Source organism: Eptesicus fuscus, chromosome 7, assembly GCF_027574615.1.
Source record: "Eptesicus fuscus isolate TK198812 chromosome 7, DD_ASM_mEF_20220401, whole genome shotgun sequence".
In the NCBI taxonomy this organism is placed as follows: domain Eukaryota; kingdom Metazoa; phylum Chordata; class Mammalia; order Chiroptera; family Vespertilionidae; genus Eptesicus; species Eptesicus fuscus.
Window position 1 is genome coordinate 89,062,618 of NC_072479.1, and position 17,628 is coordinate 89,080,245.

The window sequence follows — 17,628 nt, forward strand, 5'->3', positions numbered from 1 at the left end:
TGGGCCATCCTGGGTATCTCCTTACTTATAGTACCCCATAATCTCTGACCCCTGACCTCACCTACTACACTGTACTTTGACCTGTGAGTGACACAAAGTGCATGGCAGTGCAGAGGAGGGAGAGATTACATTCACCAACTTTTCAGACACTGCAGTAACTTCCATATTCTTTGGCATGATTCATTTTCCTCATCTTCCAGAGCCCCAACTTCTAATAACCCCATTATAATATGTAGAGTTCTCCATTACTTGTATGCCCAGATATAACTGACTTGCAGGTGCCTGCTCCTCATCTGTTCTTCATTGTTCAGCCTTAATTTTTCAATGTAATCCATTCATTACTAACACAACATTTAAAATCTGCTATCTCAAAGTTTCAAGACTATTTTAACCAAATAGTGGCAAAGTTAAACCATCGAATCAAATAAATACTAAGCAAAAAAGATGCTAAACAGATTTTTTAAAATAGCTATAAAGAAGGTATTTTTGGAGGAAAAAAAATCCTCTTTTGAAATCAATAAATCAAAGTTTATTGATTTTATCTCTGGGGTTATTCTAATTTTTATGTCACCTCTTTAAATACCTTTAATTGATAATCACCCTGTGGGTTTTCTTTAAACTAAAGGCATTTTTGGGAAATGCGCTGTTATAAATCTCTAGCCCCACCCCTATAGGAAAGGTATACAGCCCCAGGGAGTAGATAATTGAAGCACTCTAAACAAATATATACAATATTCTATTTTTCAAGCAAGTTCAACAAAATTGTAGCAGAGAATATGCTTCAAAGTAAAACATTAATACATAGGGTGACTAAGTTAGGAAAATTGCTTAAAGCAGTTACTGTCTTGATAAAAAGTACTCCCCTTCCCCCTAAAAAAAAACCCAATCAAATAAAACTATGCAAAGTGGTATGGAATAACTTTGATACTCATTCACATTTAGCTCATTTTAAATGCTCTAAGTGCAAACAATCTTTATTTGTTGTAGATAATTTTCCTATTAATGTAAAAAAATCTACTTTTTTATGCAAAGTTCATGCAAAAATTTACAAATTACCAGTTAAACAGTAAGTGGTATATAATACCTAATAATTGCTACAGCAATTTAATTTTAGTATAGGATTTGGTGCTTTTTTTTTACATTTTGGATTTATAATAAAGCTTAATCATATAAATAATTTCAAGGCAAGATAATAATCCCAGCTCTAGCTCAGGCTAGCTATTATTTATTTGATTCCTGACCATTGATGCTGCAGAAATAGGCATGCGCAGATTTCAGTGACCGAAGAAACAAGTAGATGACCAATTAGAAATAGTCCCTACTCATGTACTACTTTGCTTTATCTTTTAAGTTTAAAAATCCGAAATATTGCTTAGCACATTATAAATGTAAATACCTGTAAAAACCTGAATAAGTCATTTATCATTTTCTGCACACTTGTGCCATACTGACTTTATCATGAGGTATTGAAACATAATCCTTCCAATGGCCTAAAGCAGGGGTGGGGAACCTTTTTTCTGCCAACAGCCATTTGGATATTTATAACATCATTCTCGGGCCCTACAAAATTATCAACTTTAAAAAATTAGCCTGCTATATTTGCTCAAACACTTAATTATCTCACCCCTAATGCCTTGGCAGCGCCAGACCAATGATTTCATGGGCCTTATATGGCCCGTGGGCCAGATGTTCCCCACCCCTGGTCTAAAGAGACAAATAAATACTTGAATCTTGAAAGGCATATTAACTGTACAACATATCGGGGAAATTAAGCATGTGCTATATCATGTTATTTAATAAATCAGTCTATAAATTGCCACATTTACTCTCTTCCTCAGTAGATTATAAGAACTGTGAAGGAAAGGAATGCATATAGTTTTTGTATCTTTCACACTACCTGGCATGGCACAAAGGAAGTTGAACCTAGTGCACTGGGCTTGACATCAGGAAGTACAGCTTTCAGCTGAGTAATTGTACACAAATCAGTCACTTAACTTTCTTTAGGCTTCAAATTACTCATCAGTCATATGCTTTCCATCGATGGCATTTAGCTTCCTTTCCTCATTCTAAGAAACACTAATCAGAGGGATTTTTACCAATGTTTGTCATTTTAACACACAACTTCATTTTCCCATATCTATAGATGGGAAGAAATGAAACCCCTTAATTACAGATTTTGTTGGCTCCTGAAAACTTGCCAGGAACTCAAAGTTCTTATCATGGTTTATTCTATCAAATCTTTTAATCACTTTCAAAACAATAAGCCCTTCCCTGCCATCCCTTGCCCTGTTTTATTTTCTCCTTAGTTCTGATTTACTATCACACTCTGACATACTGTATATTTTACTTAATTATTTGTTCTCTATCTTCCCCTTCCCTCCACTGAAACCTAAACTTCATGGGGACAGGAATTTTTATCTCTTTGGTTCACTGCTATATCCCCAGCATCTGGAATGGGATCAGACACAGAAACTCAAAGATTACATGATGAATAAATGGATGACTAAATATTATTTAAGATCTTTCATTAATTGCTTTTCCTCAGCCACAGCTTATCCCCTATTATTACCAACTCAGTTTCTCCATGTATATCAGGGTTTCTGAATCATATCCCCTAGCCAAGCACTTCATTCCTCCATCTGTGTCATTTAAAGATATTCTCCTACTCAGCCCCTGCTTTTATGTCATTCCTGTGTTCATTCATTCGGTTACAGATTTATTAATTGCCTACTGTGGTCCAAGCAAATGCTGGGGATACAGGGGAAAACAAGACTGATGCAATCCTTACCCACTTTAACAATCCTTGCCTAGTGCTTCACATGAGACCCAAACCCCCTCTGTTCTTGGCTTCTCTGTGCTGCTGCCTCCCATCAAATATTCCATATTCATAATGCCCTGGAAAAAAATAACCATGCTGTTTGGTTGGTTGCTATCCAATTCTGAATAGAGTTCTTCTAAAAATAATTTAATAGAACAGGGAGCAAGTGATGCTAACTTCTAAGGAGATGACAACTACATCCCTTTAGAGTTCCTTTGGAGTCACTGGAACGATGCTGTTTCCTAAATAGTGATCATTGAAATTTCAGTTCCATGAGGCCTGACTGTGTGGGCCCTAAAACAGCTTGCTACATCTCCCCACTTACTTGTTTTCATACCCAGAGCTGATCTGAGGTGCTTCTTTTCATCCTGAAAAAGCCTAATTAACCTATCATCTTTAGCTTCAAGGTGATTATTATTTATTGTTCCAACTAAATAGGAGACTAAGTCCTCAACTGACAGAGGGCCTTGATGTCTAACCATGCCAAGCACCAAGCCTGTCTGGGCTTTATAAAAAAAATTATTGAGGTATATTTTAAAATTAAGAATTATATTTATTTACAGTGTACAATTTGATCATTGGATATACATATACTAGTACATTGTGAAATAATCACCATTTTCAAGCTAATTAACATATCATCACCTACTTTTTTGCATGTGTTTAGTGAGAACACTAGTAAATTTCAAATCTATATATATAAAAGCTTAAGCGACCATTTTGACTGGTCGCTGTGATGCACACTGACCACCAGGGGGCAGATGCTCAATGCAGGAGCTGCTCCCTGGTGGTTAGTGCGCTCCCACAGCCAACCTCCCATGGCCAGCCAACCTTCCGTGGCCCCTCCCCCTGGCCAGTGGCCCTGATGTGGGCCGGCCAGCCAACCTCCTGGCCCAAGTAGGCCCCATTGGGAATGGGCGAGACAGTCCCCATCGGCCCGATCTTCGGCCAGGCCGAGGGACCCCACCTGTGCATGAATTCATGCACCGGGCCTCTAGTATACAATAAAGTCTTGTTAACGATAGTCATGTTCATTAGATCTCCAGAACTGATTCATCTTGCATAACTGAAATGTTGTACCCTTTGAACAACATCTCTGGCTGTGCATTTTGCAGGGTTTTGGGGAGCACTTTATACCTTCACCCCAGCATTTCCCAAGTTGGGCTCTGGGGATCTCTGGGGATCTCTCGGGTTCTGAGAGATAGCAACTGCAGTTCTAAAAAAAGAGGGTCCCAGGGACAAATGAGTTTGGAAGTGTTTCAGCCTACATTTCCCACTTGGAGATATAGGATAAATAATGTGAGTACGTATGTATTTATAAATGTTTAATTTTGTTAAACTCAGTCAGTGTTTCCCAACCTGGTTTGGCATGGAACCTCTATTCCTAGAACACCAGTGACATCTCAGAGGACATTCCTGTTCTGAGGAATGTTGTTGGGCGAATTCTTTCTTACCTTCCTGTCATATACAAATAACAAATCGTTATGAGAGTGAGCAAGGAGAGAGATATGCATATAATCTCTCTGTGACCAGTTCTTGGGAGTCAATAGTGGAGAAGAACATAGTTTTTATGGAACAATAGTAGACTTAAAGCCAGAAGAATTATGATTTAGTCCTAGCTCTATGACATAATTTTTACCTCCGAATCTCAATCTGCCCTCCTTTAAAGGAGACACATTTTAGGATAACCCTACCCTATTCTTTGAAACAGCTGGTCAGTTTAGGAAGATTTTTTTTTTTAATGTATTGTTTTATTGACTTTAGAAAGGAAGATAGAAATAACAATGATGAGAGAGGCTCATTGATCTGCTGCCTCCTGCACACCCCACTGGGGATCAAGCCCGCAACCCAGGCACATGCCCTGACCAGGAATCAAACCGTGACCTCGTGGTTCAAAGGTCGACACTCAACCACTGAGCCACACCAGCCAGCCAGGCAGTTTAGGAAGTTTCTTTATGGCAGAATTAACTTTTATTTTAAAAGTATTCTTCTGGCTCAGCTGGTATAGTTCAGTGGTTGAGCATTGACCTATGAACCAGGAGGTCATGGCTCAATTCCTGGTCAGGGCACATGCCCGGGTTGTGGGCTCAATCCCCAGTGGGGGACATGCAGGAGGCAGCTGATCAATGATTCTCTCTCATCATTGATGTTTCTATCTCTCTCTCCCTCTCCTTCCTCTCTGAAATCAATAAAGATACATATTTTTTAAAAATTAAAAGTATTCTTCTGGGTGGATTTTTAGGCCTACTATTTTAAAGTCCTCTTTCGGATGACTGGTGCCTTCAGTTCTGTAAATGTAGGTATCTGGTGTGTTAGACATGAAACTACAGGCTCTCTAAGGCCTGAAAAGCCCAAAGAAGTATTTTGGAATAAACAATGGAAATAAATTAAATCTGAGATATATTTATCTTAGCCTAAGTAGTAGGATAATATCTTGAGAAGTCTTAAGAAGTCTTATACAAAATGGAGGAAGTTATAGGTCTGTAATATTATGAATAAGCAATAAATGAAATTTGAGACTACTTATTTGATACCTGATTCATTGGCTTAGTTTTCTTATCACTCCATTTCCAAAGATAGAGACTGATGATACAGAGGTGTACTGTGAAATTAATTCATAGCTTAAAACTAATTGATACTCCAGAGCAACATAGGAGAGGTAGGTAATAATCACTTCCGGGAAGGCTTGCCCTGGTCCTTCCTTTGAGGAAGACATTCTTCTACTCTCTAACTCAGGAGGGAAAGATTCATTCCCAAACCTGCCCTCTAAAGGGAAGAAATTCCATGAGGGTTTAATGTACACTTACAAATCTTGCTCTAGAGGGAATTAGGTGGCATTTTATGTTTTTTGTTTGTTTGTTGTTTGCCATTGAAATATGTCTGTTGAAATAACTACAATAAAAAATGTAAAAACTGGATTGAAAATGCGACTGTACATTGGAATAAATAACAGATTTTAGCTTTTATCTGCTTTAAATTTTGATGTAAGCATTGATGACAATAAGTAGTTTGGGTTTAAAAAAGATAAGATCTTTGTTTTTACTATAGGTTAACCAAATGTTACCTTAGTCATCTCTAAGTGATTGCTGGGCCATTGTAATACATTCAATGTAATGTTTGCTAAGCAAGCATGCCTGCCATCTGGTTACTGAAACTGTATTTTTGCTACTTCATAGATACACATGGCCCAGTAGCACTGAGATGTAGGGAGCTGATATCAGCCTGTGGATCAATTCCAAAGCAATTTGAGAGTTCAAGCCATTCATTTGTTTGCAACACCAAGTGTTCTCCACATAAGAAAACAATGAGTCTAACTTATCTGTCTCTTTCCTTTCCTGGTATCTTTAAAAATGCCTATCATGACAGGGTGCACATGGATTTACCATATTAAGCCTACTTTAGGGACCATGAAGAAAAATGGAAAATAGTCTGCGTGCTGTTTATGCCACATCCTTTGGTTCTGGTGCCAGTGGCACTATTCCTGGTCTGCAAAGTGCACACAGAAGAAATAGCTGGATCATATGGCAAAGTCCATATGTGCCTATGGTAGTGGGGGGAAGAGTTTCCCAAACCAACCTTTTCACCAGGCCCCAGGCAAGCACCCCGCCCCGCCAAACCAAAGTCACAATTACTAGCACTGAGTACAGTGCCTGGGATAGTAAGGGCTCAATAAATGTTTACTAAATACTATCACCAGGGAAATCTGCAAATACAAATATAGATGACTGCTAAAAGAGTGCTTCTCTTAGTCTCTGTAGCCATTGTACTATATGCATTAGATGTATGCCTAACAACTTGTCTGGGCTTTCTTAACCTTGATGCTATTGACATTAGGGCTAACAGTTCTTTGTTGGGAAGGGGAGAGGTGCTGTCATGTGCACTGTGGGAAATTTAACAGCATCCCTGGCTTCCACCCACTAGATGCTAGTAGTGTCCCTCCCCCCAGCAAAAATGTCTCCAGACACTGCCAAATGTCCCGAGAAGGGAGATGGTGGCAAAATCAACCCTAAGTTAAGAACCACTTATTTAATCTGTGTAGTTATGACATGTACCAAAATTAGAAATTTCATACTCTCTCTCTGCTCTTTTTTATAAATCAATATTTCTGAAGGTATTTTATTCTCTTAATCTGCTTTCACCCAATTTTCTCTGAAATTTTTCATGTATCTGGAGGTACATTAGGTACATCCATATAAGTTTAAAAGACCTGTTTCCCCCTTAGGAGAACAGAAATATGAAACAAAGAGAAATCACCCTTACAGAAAAGGGACTAATAGTTAAGGAGACTGTTTTGCAGAATGAAATTGAGATGGTATTGGGCCCAGGACAGACCCAAGACCCTGAACTGGTTGAGGTATCTATGAGTACAAAAATAACTTTTGTATCTAAAAAAAAAAACAAACAACTACCTTCATTTGTTTGCTATGCACTCTTGTAATCTTAACAATAAAACTCCACTGTTATACAAAGTATCCTTCCGACAAACAGATTTTTTTTTTCCTCCCTTGGCTTTATTTTTATTTACTTCCTATTTATGTTAACAGTTTCAGGAAGATACCAGCATGGGCTCCAGGAACAGGCTGTCTCAGTAACTCCTGCCCCCTCAGAGGCACAGTAAGTAGTCCTGCTGACTGATTAAATTATTAGCCTTTCAAACCTCTTAGGTAGAATGATGATATTGAAAAAAAAAAAAAAGAAAAATTAAAGTCTTAGAATTCCGACTTAAACCCAGTCAGTGGGCAACCTGCTTGAAAATGACTACATATCCATGTCTAAGGGTGAGAAATAATTTATGACAAATAAAGCTCATGAAAAATTCTAATTTCATTCATGTTGCTACAAGTATACCTTCATACTTTTAAAAAAATGTGGGCTGGTAACATTTTTCTACCTTATGTACAGTGTAGACTTAAACGTGGGCCCTTACCTCTCCTCCAGTGCACGGGAAGGGACTGGAGTATCTAGAAGTGCAAATAGCTCCCTTCTTGACAACATCATCTTCCAGGCCAAAAGTAGCCGAGCAGTTAGTTGCAAAGTACTTGTAAGGCTTCCATGTCTTCCCAAAGTCCTGGGACCGGTCCAGCACCATGGCTGCCGGCCTGGGGGACTTGAACACCATAATTAGATGAGTGAAGTAGAATTCAGCTTCCAGGTCTAACTGGATCTTTTCTCTGTGCACATCCTCAGCAGACTGCCACCACGTGCGAGGAAACCTGAAGGACGAGTCTGCCATGGCAGCTGGCAGGTGAGCCAGGTGAGGCTGAGCAGCATTGCATTTGTCACATTTGGGCTGCCGACAAGTCAGATCAGTGTTCTCACTATAGAAGCAGTACAGTTCAGTGGCGTTCTGACCACAGGTGGTGTCTGCCCAGAGTTTTCTCCCTAAAGCCAAATTTCCCATCTGAGGGTTACAGGCTTTCTCACAGCGGGAACTCATTCCAGCTACTCCACTCAGCCCTGGGGAAGGGAAAGCATATGTTATTCAAGACAAACCCATCTGGAAAGCTCTTCTGTCCACCTAGTCCATCTTCAACCGTCAAGTTATCTCTAAAGAGCTTGAGACTTTCAGTAAAGAGGAAATCCTACCAAATTTGAGCATGAATACTACTCTGTACTTATACCTCATTTGTGTATGCAAGTGTGTGTGTGTGTGTGTGTGTGTGTGTGTGTGTGTGTGCGCGCGCGCGCACGCATTTCATGCTCAGATGCAAAATTCACATGAAAGAAAATAAAATCACTTCAGGGAAAGGGCAAAAGGAAGGAAAATGGGAACACGGGGATAAAGATAACAGGTTTAACGCTTTTCAAGTACTTTGCTTTCTAAACATTCTCTATATTTGAAGTATACTTATTTGTTTTTGATGTCATCACTTAAATAATACCCCAAACAATAATGTGTTTAAGGTCATCCAACTTAGTCTTTTAAGTATAATTTGAGTCATTAGCATTATCTAACATATTTATAAGAATGCATTAAGGAGGAAATGTTGAATCTATTACATTTTTAAACCAAAAATATGAAGGCACAGCCCTAACCAGTTTGGCTCAGTGGATAGAGCATTGGCCTGTGGACTGAAAGGTCCCAGGTTCAATTCTGGTCAAGTGCATGTACCTTGGTTGCAGGCACATCCCCAGTAGGAGGTGTGCAGGAGGCAGCTGATCAATGTTTCTCTCTCATTAATGTTTCTAACTCTCTTTCCCTCTCCCTTCCTCTCTGTAAAAAATCCCTCCCTCTCTATATATATATCACCTCTTTTAAAAATATGAAGGGACAAATTACCTTGGAAAAGCAATGTGAGATATTTAATCATTAGACAATGGGATCGCATTTGGGAGGCAAAGCTAGAAACTATGGGCACTCAGATGTGCAATAGCTATTTTTAATATTAAGTAAATATAACCAAGTAAAAAACCCTCCAAACTGCCAAATGGCAGAGAAGCTTATTTGACATGCTCTCTGCCTCTTGAGTACTAGGACAGGTTATATAGTAGTTACCTGTTTGCCTAACAGGAGAATGCTTACAGACTGGCTGCCACCAATAGCACCTTTAAACATTATCTGTGAACTAAAGCACCTTCTTAAAGAAACATGCGATTCCAGCCAAACAAAGATCCAACGACTTTAATGTTTCAAAATTACTTAAAATGATAAACATTATCCACTTATTAACATCCTAACTACATATTATAATCCTTTAATTTGGGTTTCTTGTTTTAATTATGAATACCGTAAGTAAGATCATCTATTTTAAACATTAAAACAGACAGGGAAAGAAAGAAGAGGAAGTCAAACCCCAAATTCTGGCTAATTGAACGTTTGTGCCTCTGAAGAGGGCGCACCTCTGAACTGTTATCACAGTACTGTTGAAATGACAGCTTAGATTAAAACAGAGATATTTCACACACGGAGGAGCAACAGCCCCGCATGGCCTTTGCAACCAAAAGAAAGGGATTCCTTAGGCATATTCTTTACATGTCACATCCAAGTGTGCATCATGCCTGGACTCTGGTTAGCTGGGGCAACAGTTGCTTGTGGCCAGGATCACCCAAACACACAATGTGCTATGACTCACCTGTAAAGCATTTCAGGGAAAATCATATACTGCCTGTACAAGTATTTTTGACTTTAAACACTTGGCTTGTGATATTTATTTACAACCTCTCGATTGCTTGCATGTTTTTTGCTGTAACATGGCTTGGAAAGGGAAAGGTTTATTAAAGTTCACTTTGTGGTTAGGGGAGCATGGATAAGTCCACACAGGGGTGCATAAATAGGAAGAAATCAAGTAAAATCTTGGACCTTTAAGGCTCCTTGGGGTAAAGTATTGGATAATTTTCAATGCACCTACACTAACAAGAAGTCCAGAAAAAGATAGAAGCCAGGTAAGTAATGGGTGGACAAAACACTTGGAAATCATCGCTAAGAAAGTGATCAGTCAAGTATGGCAAGGATGCTCCCATGAGTCTGGCTGGTTTGGGATGCAGATCCTGGAGCCTGGCTTTTACTGCGTGCCAGCATCTCTGGGGGCAGAGTGGGAGAAGCCAAAGGGAAGGGAAAAACGATGCTCACTAGCCACCAGTCGGTCCCTCCAGCCCACACTCTCCGTTCTGGAGCAAGCGAGATGTGTTTGAGAGACCCGACAGCTGACGAGTCCCTCACTTTCTTTCCCCCTAACACACCGAGCTACACCTCTGCCTAATTGGAAACCAGGCGACCCTCAGGAGGGAGGGAGAGGAGCCGGAGGAGCTCCCACATTTAGAAAGGGCGAGCTAGGAACGGGTGGCCAGGAGTAGCCCAAGAAAGCCGGGATGGAAGTGGGAGGAAGAGCGCCTCTGAGGACGCCTCTGCCCGGTCTTCCAGGTCCCCAGACAAGGAGCAGACCCGCCTCCGACCTCCCGCGGAGCCTCGGCCAGGGTACCAATTCCCCAGGGGCGGCCAGCCCGCTCCTTGCAACTCAGAGCGATCACCACGCACCGTCCCAACCCGGTCTCACTCCGTCCCAGCCACTGCCCTGTGAGAGGGCACTCACCTCGCCCCGGCGTCCCTGCCTGGCTCCCGAGGACCCAGCAGGGGGTCGAGCACGAAGGCTTCCCTCTCGACGAGAGAGCAGCCCTGGCCCACGCGCGCCCAGGGTCGCTGGGCCACCCCTCCCCATCATTCCTCAGGCCATGAAGTGCCGGGGGATGGCGAGCTTGGTCCCTTTGTTCCCTCACAAAGTGGAAAAGCAGTGTTTTTTGACTAACCCAAACCCAGAAAGAAACCAAGGTCATGTATCTCCGGCAGGGCGCACCCAGGATATCGGGTTATCTAAGGGCATGTGTATCGCAGTTGCAAAAAAAAAAAAAAAAAAATCAATAGTATTTTAAACTGCGGAGACCGGGGAAAGGAGGCGGAACATGGCCACTCATTTCATCCTCGGGGAGCTGAGCTCGGCGCGCCCGAACCGCACTCCCCTGCACCCCGAGTCCTGAGCGGAGCACCTAAGGAGCGAGGGAAGCGGGGTGGGGGGCCAGCCGCGTCACCACCCACCTGCGGCCACCGCGGAGCAGCCCCAGAGCAGCAGCAGCCGCGCGCAGCTCCCCATGTCCGGGAGGAGCCGGGAAGACCGGGGCCGGGCGGGTGCGGGATGAAGCGCCGACCGTCCTCCGGAGGGACCCGGGCTCTTTTATTCCTGCCTTCTCCCAGGGTGCCAGGCGTGATCAGCGGTCGCCGGCGCCCGGGAGCCGCGGGCCGGGGTCGCGCCGGGCGGCGGGGTGACCCTCGCACACTGGCCTGGAGCGGCCCGGGCACCTCGGGAGCGGTGGGAGCCCCGGACCATAGCCGGCCGGCCGGGCCGCGCTTGCCCGGCTGAGCGGTCCCGCGGCGCCTCCGCCGCCGGCCCGGGCTCGGCGCTCGCCGCAGCTGCCGCTGAACTTTGCGAGACCTTTCACTTCCCGGCCTCCGCCACCGCCGCGGTCTCCTGGGCGTCCTCCTCCGCGTTCACCGCCTCCTCTGCCCGCGGCGCCTCGGTCCCGTCCTTCTCCAGGGGCAGCTCCATGGGATGCATTTTTATTGCACCGACACCGCGGCGCTCCGGTGCCAGCCCTCCGCCCCTCGCACCTCCACCCCTTCCTCCTCCCGCCCGCTCGCCCCCCCCCCCCCCCCCCCCCGCGCGCTCGCTTGACAGCCGGGGTGGTGCAGCCCGCGCGGCCCGGTCGCCACCGCCGTCTGCCCCGGGAGGGATCCCTCCGTGCAGCCAGCCGCCCTCCTCGCCTCGCTGCCGGCTCGTCCCGCCCGCCTCAGCCCCCACGCGCGCTCGTCCTCTCGGCCCCCAGCTTCCCTCGTGTCCCTCGCGGCGCCTGCCCTTCATCTCCCGGCGTGACCCCCCTGATGCCCTCCAGCACCCGCAGGCCCCCTCTGGGAAGCCATCTCCCACCTTCTCCCGGAACATTCCAGAGAGCAGTTGACTCTCCGGATCAGGTCAGGGCATGCCGAGGGGGCTTAAAAAACCGCGAAACAGGCTAGCGCCTACTTCCCACATCCCCGGGCAAAACAGGCCCCCCCTCTCCCCCCGCATCCCCGCCGCCCCTTCTCTGGGAGTCTCAGGACCCGGGAAAGGACTCCCCCTCCGCCCCCCCCCCACACACACACACCCCACCCCTCACCCCCAGCCCAGCCAGGGTCACGGGCGTCCGAGAGCGCACGGATGGACGGCTAAGTGGCGTTCCCTGCTTCTCTGCCGCCTTTGGGGGGCGGGGGGGGGGGGGACGTCTCGGCTGAACAATCAATACTTACTTTGTGCTAGGTGTATCCATATTGATGTAAAAGGTATCCCCTAATTCAAACTCAAGGTACTTAAAATAAAAGGGTCACAGGACTACCTCTGGGCAGCTTAAGAACATCGTCGACCAGGGACAGGGGCACGTCCTTGGTCCTTCCAAGCACTCTCGCTCTATAGAGTGTGTTGTGCTGTGAAACAATAATGGTGTGGAATGTTATGGGGAGCATTTTAGTAGCAAGCACAAGTGACTAATTGTGGATAGAATTGCTCAAGGCTGCTGTTTATGGAAGGAGAATAAATAGCACTTGAGTCTACGACTTTTGCAAGTTCTATGAAAACATTGTTCTTATGTACACGTCTAGGGAAATTGACAAAGTTAAGTAGAAAGCAATTTTATTGCAGTGTTCATTTTGTGCCTTTGAATGTTTTCCAGAAAATTAACTACTTTACAGATACCATTCGGTTCTGTGTGTTACTGATGAGGACAATTCAGAGCTTTGGGGCACATGTAGGTATTATTTATGACTCAGCTGGGACTACATGAGAACATATCTCCCAGGAGGATCTGGGGTGAGATCAGCATCACCTATTTGGGAGATTTTAAATTAATCTTATGGACAACACTGGAACGTGGCAAATAGTATGAGACAGCAATTCGTATAACACTTTAGAAAATATTGGGGCTTTCTTCATTTTTTTATAAATATGCTCCCAATGAAGCTACTAAAACACCTCTCCATGTTAGTCTTTTTACCAAATAAACGATAGGAAATTATAACAGTCAAAAGCTCTTAGCACCAATATTACCTACTATCCAAAGCAAATTTTTAAAAAAGAAAATGCACACTTACTAATTTGTGAATTAATAATATATAGTAGTATATTAAAGCAAAACTCTACCTCTCACTGCAAGTTTTAAGACATTTACTATCTGCATCAATCCTGCCTTGATAATACAAGGTTGGGCAAAAGTAGGTTTACAGTTATTCATATGGAAAAAGACATGCAGGTTATGATTACATGTATGAAATAATAAGAAGAGAAATAATACGATAATAATAATACAAGAATAACCTGTTTCATGTAATCAGAGCTGTAAACCTACTTTTGCCCACCCCTGTGTATGTCTCCTGATCACACTATAACTGGCTCTTGTTTCCTTTAACAAGACAGTAAGTTCCTTAATGGTAAGCCAGTCTTTTATACTTAGTCTAAACAAAACATTGTTTTTCTTATATTCTTCATTGTTATTAATGGAGAACACCTGCTGGGCATATAATAAGTTTTCATTAATTGATTTTGACAGGGATTAAGAAAAAAACCCAGTCAAATCAGAATGATGCTCCATATTCTAAACTAATCTGTACCTTTACAACAATACTTTATATATAAAACAGCTCAGGAGAGAAAAGTGATTAGCATTCTAACCAATTTCTAATCAATTTTATTTGGTTAGGTAGTCTAACTTAGTTCTAAATTCAAATTTAATTTAATTCTAACTTAGATAAATGTTCTTTTACTAGTAATTTTGAAGAGCTATCTAGAAAAATTTTTCCTACATAAGGAAAATCGTACTCAGTAATAAGTATATCAATGCCTATGATTGTGTTTTTGAAAATTTCAGTAATTTATGAATTAGTAGGAAGCTTAGCAAACCTATGGAAGTTCAATATCAAGTTTCCAGAATGTTGCATAATTATCAAATCAACATAGAATACTCCTGAGAACTTGGAAGAAAGCTAAAAGGGCCTTTAAGAACTAAAATCCATGTATGGGAGTGGGGTGGAGGGGGCAATGGGAAGATATGTACACATGTAATACCTTAATCAAAAAAAATAAAAAAAAATGAAAAAAAAGAACTAAAATAGATGGTAAAATGTTGATGTAGCAAAAATCTTATTCATGAGAGAGCTCTTTAGGACTTCACTTAAATTATTCTTATAATGTTAATAAGTTTGGTTATGCTGTTTTCCTAGGTCAAAACATATCTATATATATAAAAGCCTAAGCGACTATTACGACCAAACGACTGGAATGACTGGAACAACTGGAATGAGCGGTCAACCAGTCGCTATGATGTGCACTGACCACCAGGAGGCAGATGCTCAATGCAGGAACTGACCCCTAGTGGTCAGTGCGCTCCCACAGCCAACCTCCTACAGCTGGTCAACCTCCTGCAGACCCTCCCCCGGCCTCTCCCCCGAGCTGGCCAACCTCCCGTGGCCCCAATCAGCCTGATCACTGGCCAGGCCGAGGGACCTCACCTGTGCATGAATTCGTGCACTGGGCCTCTAGTTAGAAATAACAAATTAGAATGGAGTGGGATGTCATTAAAACAGGGAATGAGTTGAAATAACCTGGTAATAAGGAGAATGGGAGAACTATAAAAAGTAGACATAAGGACAAAAAAACAAAAACAAAAAACCCACAGCAGTCTGAGACCTTTTAGTGCACAGGCAAAGCACAAAAGGCTGTAAAGGTATCACTCTATTATACAGTAACTTGGTGCACTGTGTGAGGTTCCTAATGGATCACAGGATATTCAGCATCAGAAGGGATGTTAGGGATCCTTGAGTCCAACTTCTCACCCTATCAGGAGCTCTCTGCACAAAATCTCTGTCCAGTGATCATGCTGTTTCTGTTCTCGAAATTTCAGTAAATGAAAGCCTCAAAAGCAGCCCTTTTCATTTTGGTACTGTTCTTATTTAACTGTGACATCTCTCTTATTAAAATTCTACCTTTGTTTACAGTTTAGTTGTTTGCAACTATACAGAATAGGTACAATTTCTTAATAGGTATTCAAAGATTGTTTTAAAAATTAAATTTATTGGGGTGGCATTGGTTAATAACATTATGTAAGTTTCATGTGTACAGTTCTATAATACATCAACTGTATATTGTATTGTGTGATTGTCATCCAAAGTCTAGTTTCCCTTCATCACCAATATATTTGACTTCCTTTACCCTCTTCATCCTCTAACCTTTGCCCTTCTGGCAACCACCCTTCTGTTGTCTGTGTTTTTTAGTTTGTTTTGTTTATTCATTTGTTGCTTTCTGTTTTATATCCCACATATGGGTGAAATCCTATGGTTCCTGTCCTTTTCCATTTGACATTTCACTTAGCTAGATATTCTCAGAAAAAGTTGTCACAAATGGCAGCTTTTTACCCTTTTTTATGTATAAGTAATATTCCATTGTATGTATCTATTCTTCTACTTTTAAATATATTTTTATTGATTTCAGAGAGGAAGGGAGAGGGAGAGAGAGATACAAACAATGATGAGAGAGAATCATTAACCGGCTGCCTCCTGCATGCCCCCATGGAGGATCAAGCCCGCAACCTGGGCATGTGCCCTTAACTGGAATTAAACCAGGGATTCAGTCTGTAGGCCAAGGCTCTATCCACTGAGCCAATCCAGCTAGGGCTACATATATCTTCTTTATCCAATTATCCATTGAAGGACACTGAAGTTGTTTCCATGTCTTGGTTACCATGTATAATGCTGCATGCTTTTGAAGATGTGAAGTCAAGTTTTGTTGTTGTTAGTTTTTTAATTCTCACCAAGGATATGTTTTTATTGATTTTAGAGAGAGAGAGGAAGAGAGAGAGAGAGAGAGAGAGAGAGAGAGAGAGAGAGAGAGGAACATCAATGTAAGAGAGAAGCATTAGTCAGTTGCCTCCTATATGGGCTCCAACTGGGGATCAAACCTGCAACCTAGGAATGTGCCCTGACTAGGAATCAAACCCACAGCCTTTTGGTGTATGGGACAATGCTCCAACCAACTGTGCCACCCAACCAGGGCTGAAGTCAAGTTTTATTACTCCTCTTAATTAGTCTCTTTTCCAAGTGTTTGTTGAATCATCCATATAGCATGATTTCCAAACCTTTCACCATCTTAATCATCTCCTTCAGATATACTACAGTTTGTCAATGTTGCTTTTATACTGTGCATCTGGAACATTCAACTTCATATTTGTCAGGCTCCATGTAGAATAAAACGGGAATAGTAGTTCCCTTAACTTAAGTCTAGGACTTCTATTGCTGTAGCCTTAAAATGCATTAGCAGCTTTGTGATGAAGCAAACAAAAATCCCCTTTTCACATATTGATGTCTTAAAGATCATTAATACAAGACAAAATATACTTTGTGTAACCAGAAGGAAAGACTTCTATAAAATACATTTCAGGTAGTAAGCATTCAATAAATATAAATTTGAAGAAGACAAATCAACAAAATCAAATTGTAAAATTTGGGGGAAAAAATGGTTTCATTTAAAAAAGAAATTTCTTTTTTAAATGAAACCATTTTTTCCCCCAAATTTTACAATTTGATTGTAAATCAAATTAGTCCTGAATGGGATAAGTATCAATTTTTTGGAGAATAAAAAAAAAATCACTTCTATAGAAAATTTGACTCTTCAACAATACTGTATACACAAAGTATTACTACACATTTCCAAGGAAAGGAAGGACTTTGAAATAGTGTTTTTTAATAAACATAGTATCTCTTTTCCATGGAACTACAAACTATCTCATTTATCTTCACAGCATCAACGTATGGGAAGGGACAGAAATAGTTGTGCTCATTTAAAGAGGAAGAAAATGATGTGAAAGATGTAAGTGCCAAACTTATATCATCCAATAAGTATACATTGGAGACAGGACATGGGTTTCCAGATTTAAAAACAACAACAACAAAAAAAAAAAACAGCCATTGCTTATCCATCAATTTCCCATGAATACAACCTTATCTCTCTTTGAACTAGAAGACTATTGGGAGAAAATGAAACACAGAGTTGTTTCTATTGAAATAATCCTATATATTGTTTTCTATCTGGTTTATGTCCTTCAAATGCCCTTTAGAAGCATCTTGGGAATTTCCTTAAGCTTTAACTTAAGTCTTCTGCCACTGATACTGTTTCTTATTTCATGTGCTTCCTGACTACAGCTGCTCGTTCCTAGGGAGTGAGATCTTTTGAAAATACATGTGTTCTTTCAGAAAGGTAAGCAGTACTTTTCCTTAAAAAAAAAAAAAAATTGCACGCATG

At 41.9% G+C, this 17,628-nt stretch overlaps 1 protein-coding gene across 2 annotated transcripts in view; it reads right to left on the reverse strand.

The window, feature by feature from the left end:
- The window catches only part of NTN4 (netrin 4), a 112,845-nt gene extending 100,967 nt beyond the window's left edge, over positions 1-11,878 (reverse strand). For both annotated transcript variants that reach the window (XM_054719370.1, XM_054719369.1), the window contains exons 1-2: positions 11,349-11,878; positions 7,746-8,275 (exon numbers count right to left, since the gene is read on the reverse strand). In XM_054719370.1, coding sequence (XP_054575345.1) covers positions 7,746-8,275; positions 11,349-11,403 — 585 coding nt within the window. In that variant the 5' untranslated portion in view covers positions 11,404-11,878. The remainder of the gene's footprint in view (positions 1-7,745; positions 8,276-11,348) is intronic.
- Between the last annotated feature and the right edge of the window lie 5,750 nt (positions 11,879-17,628).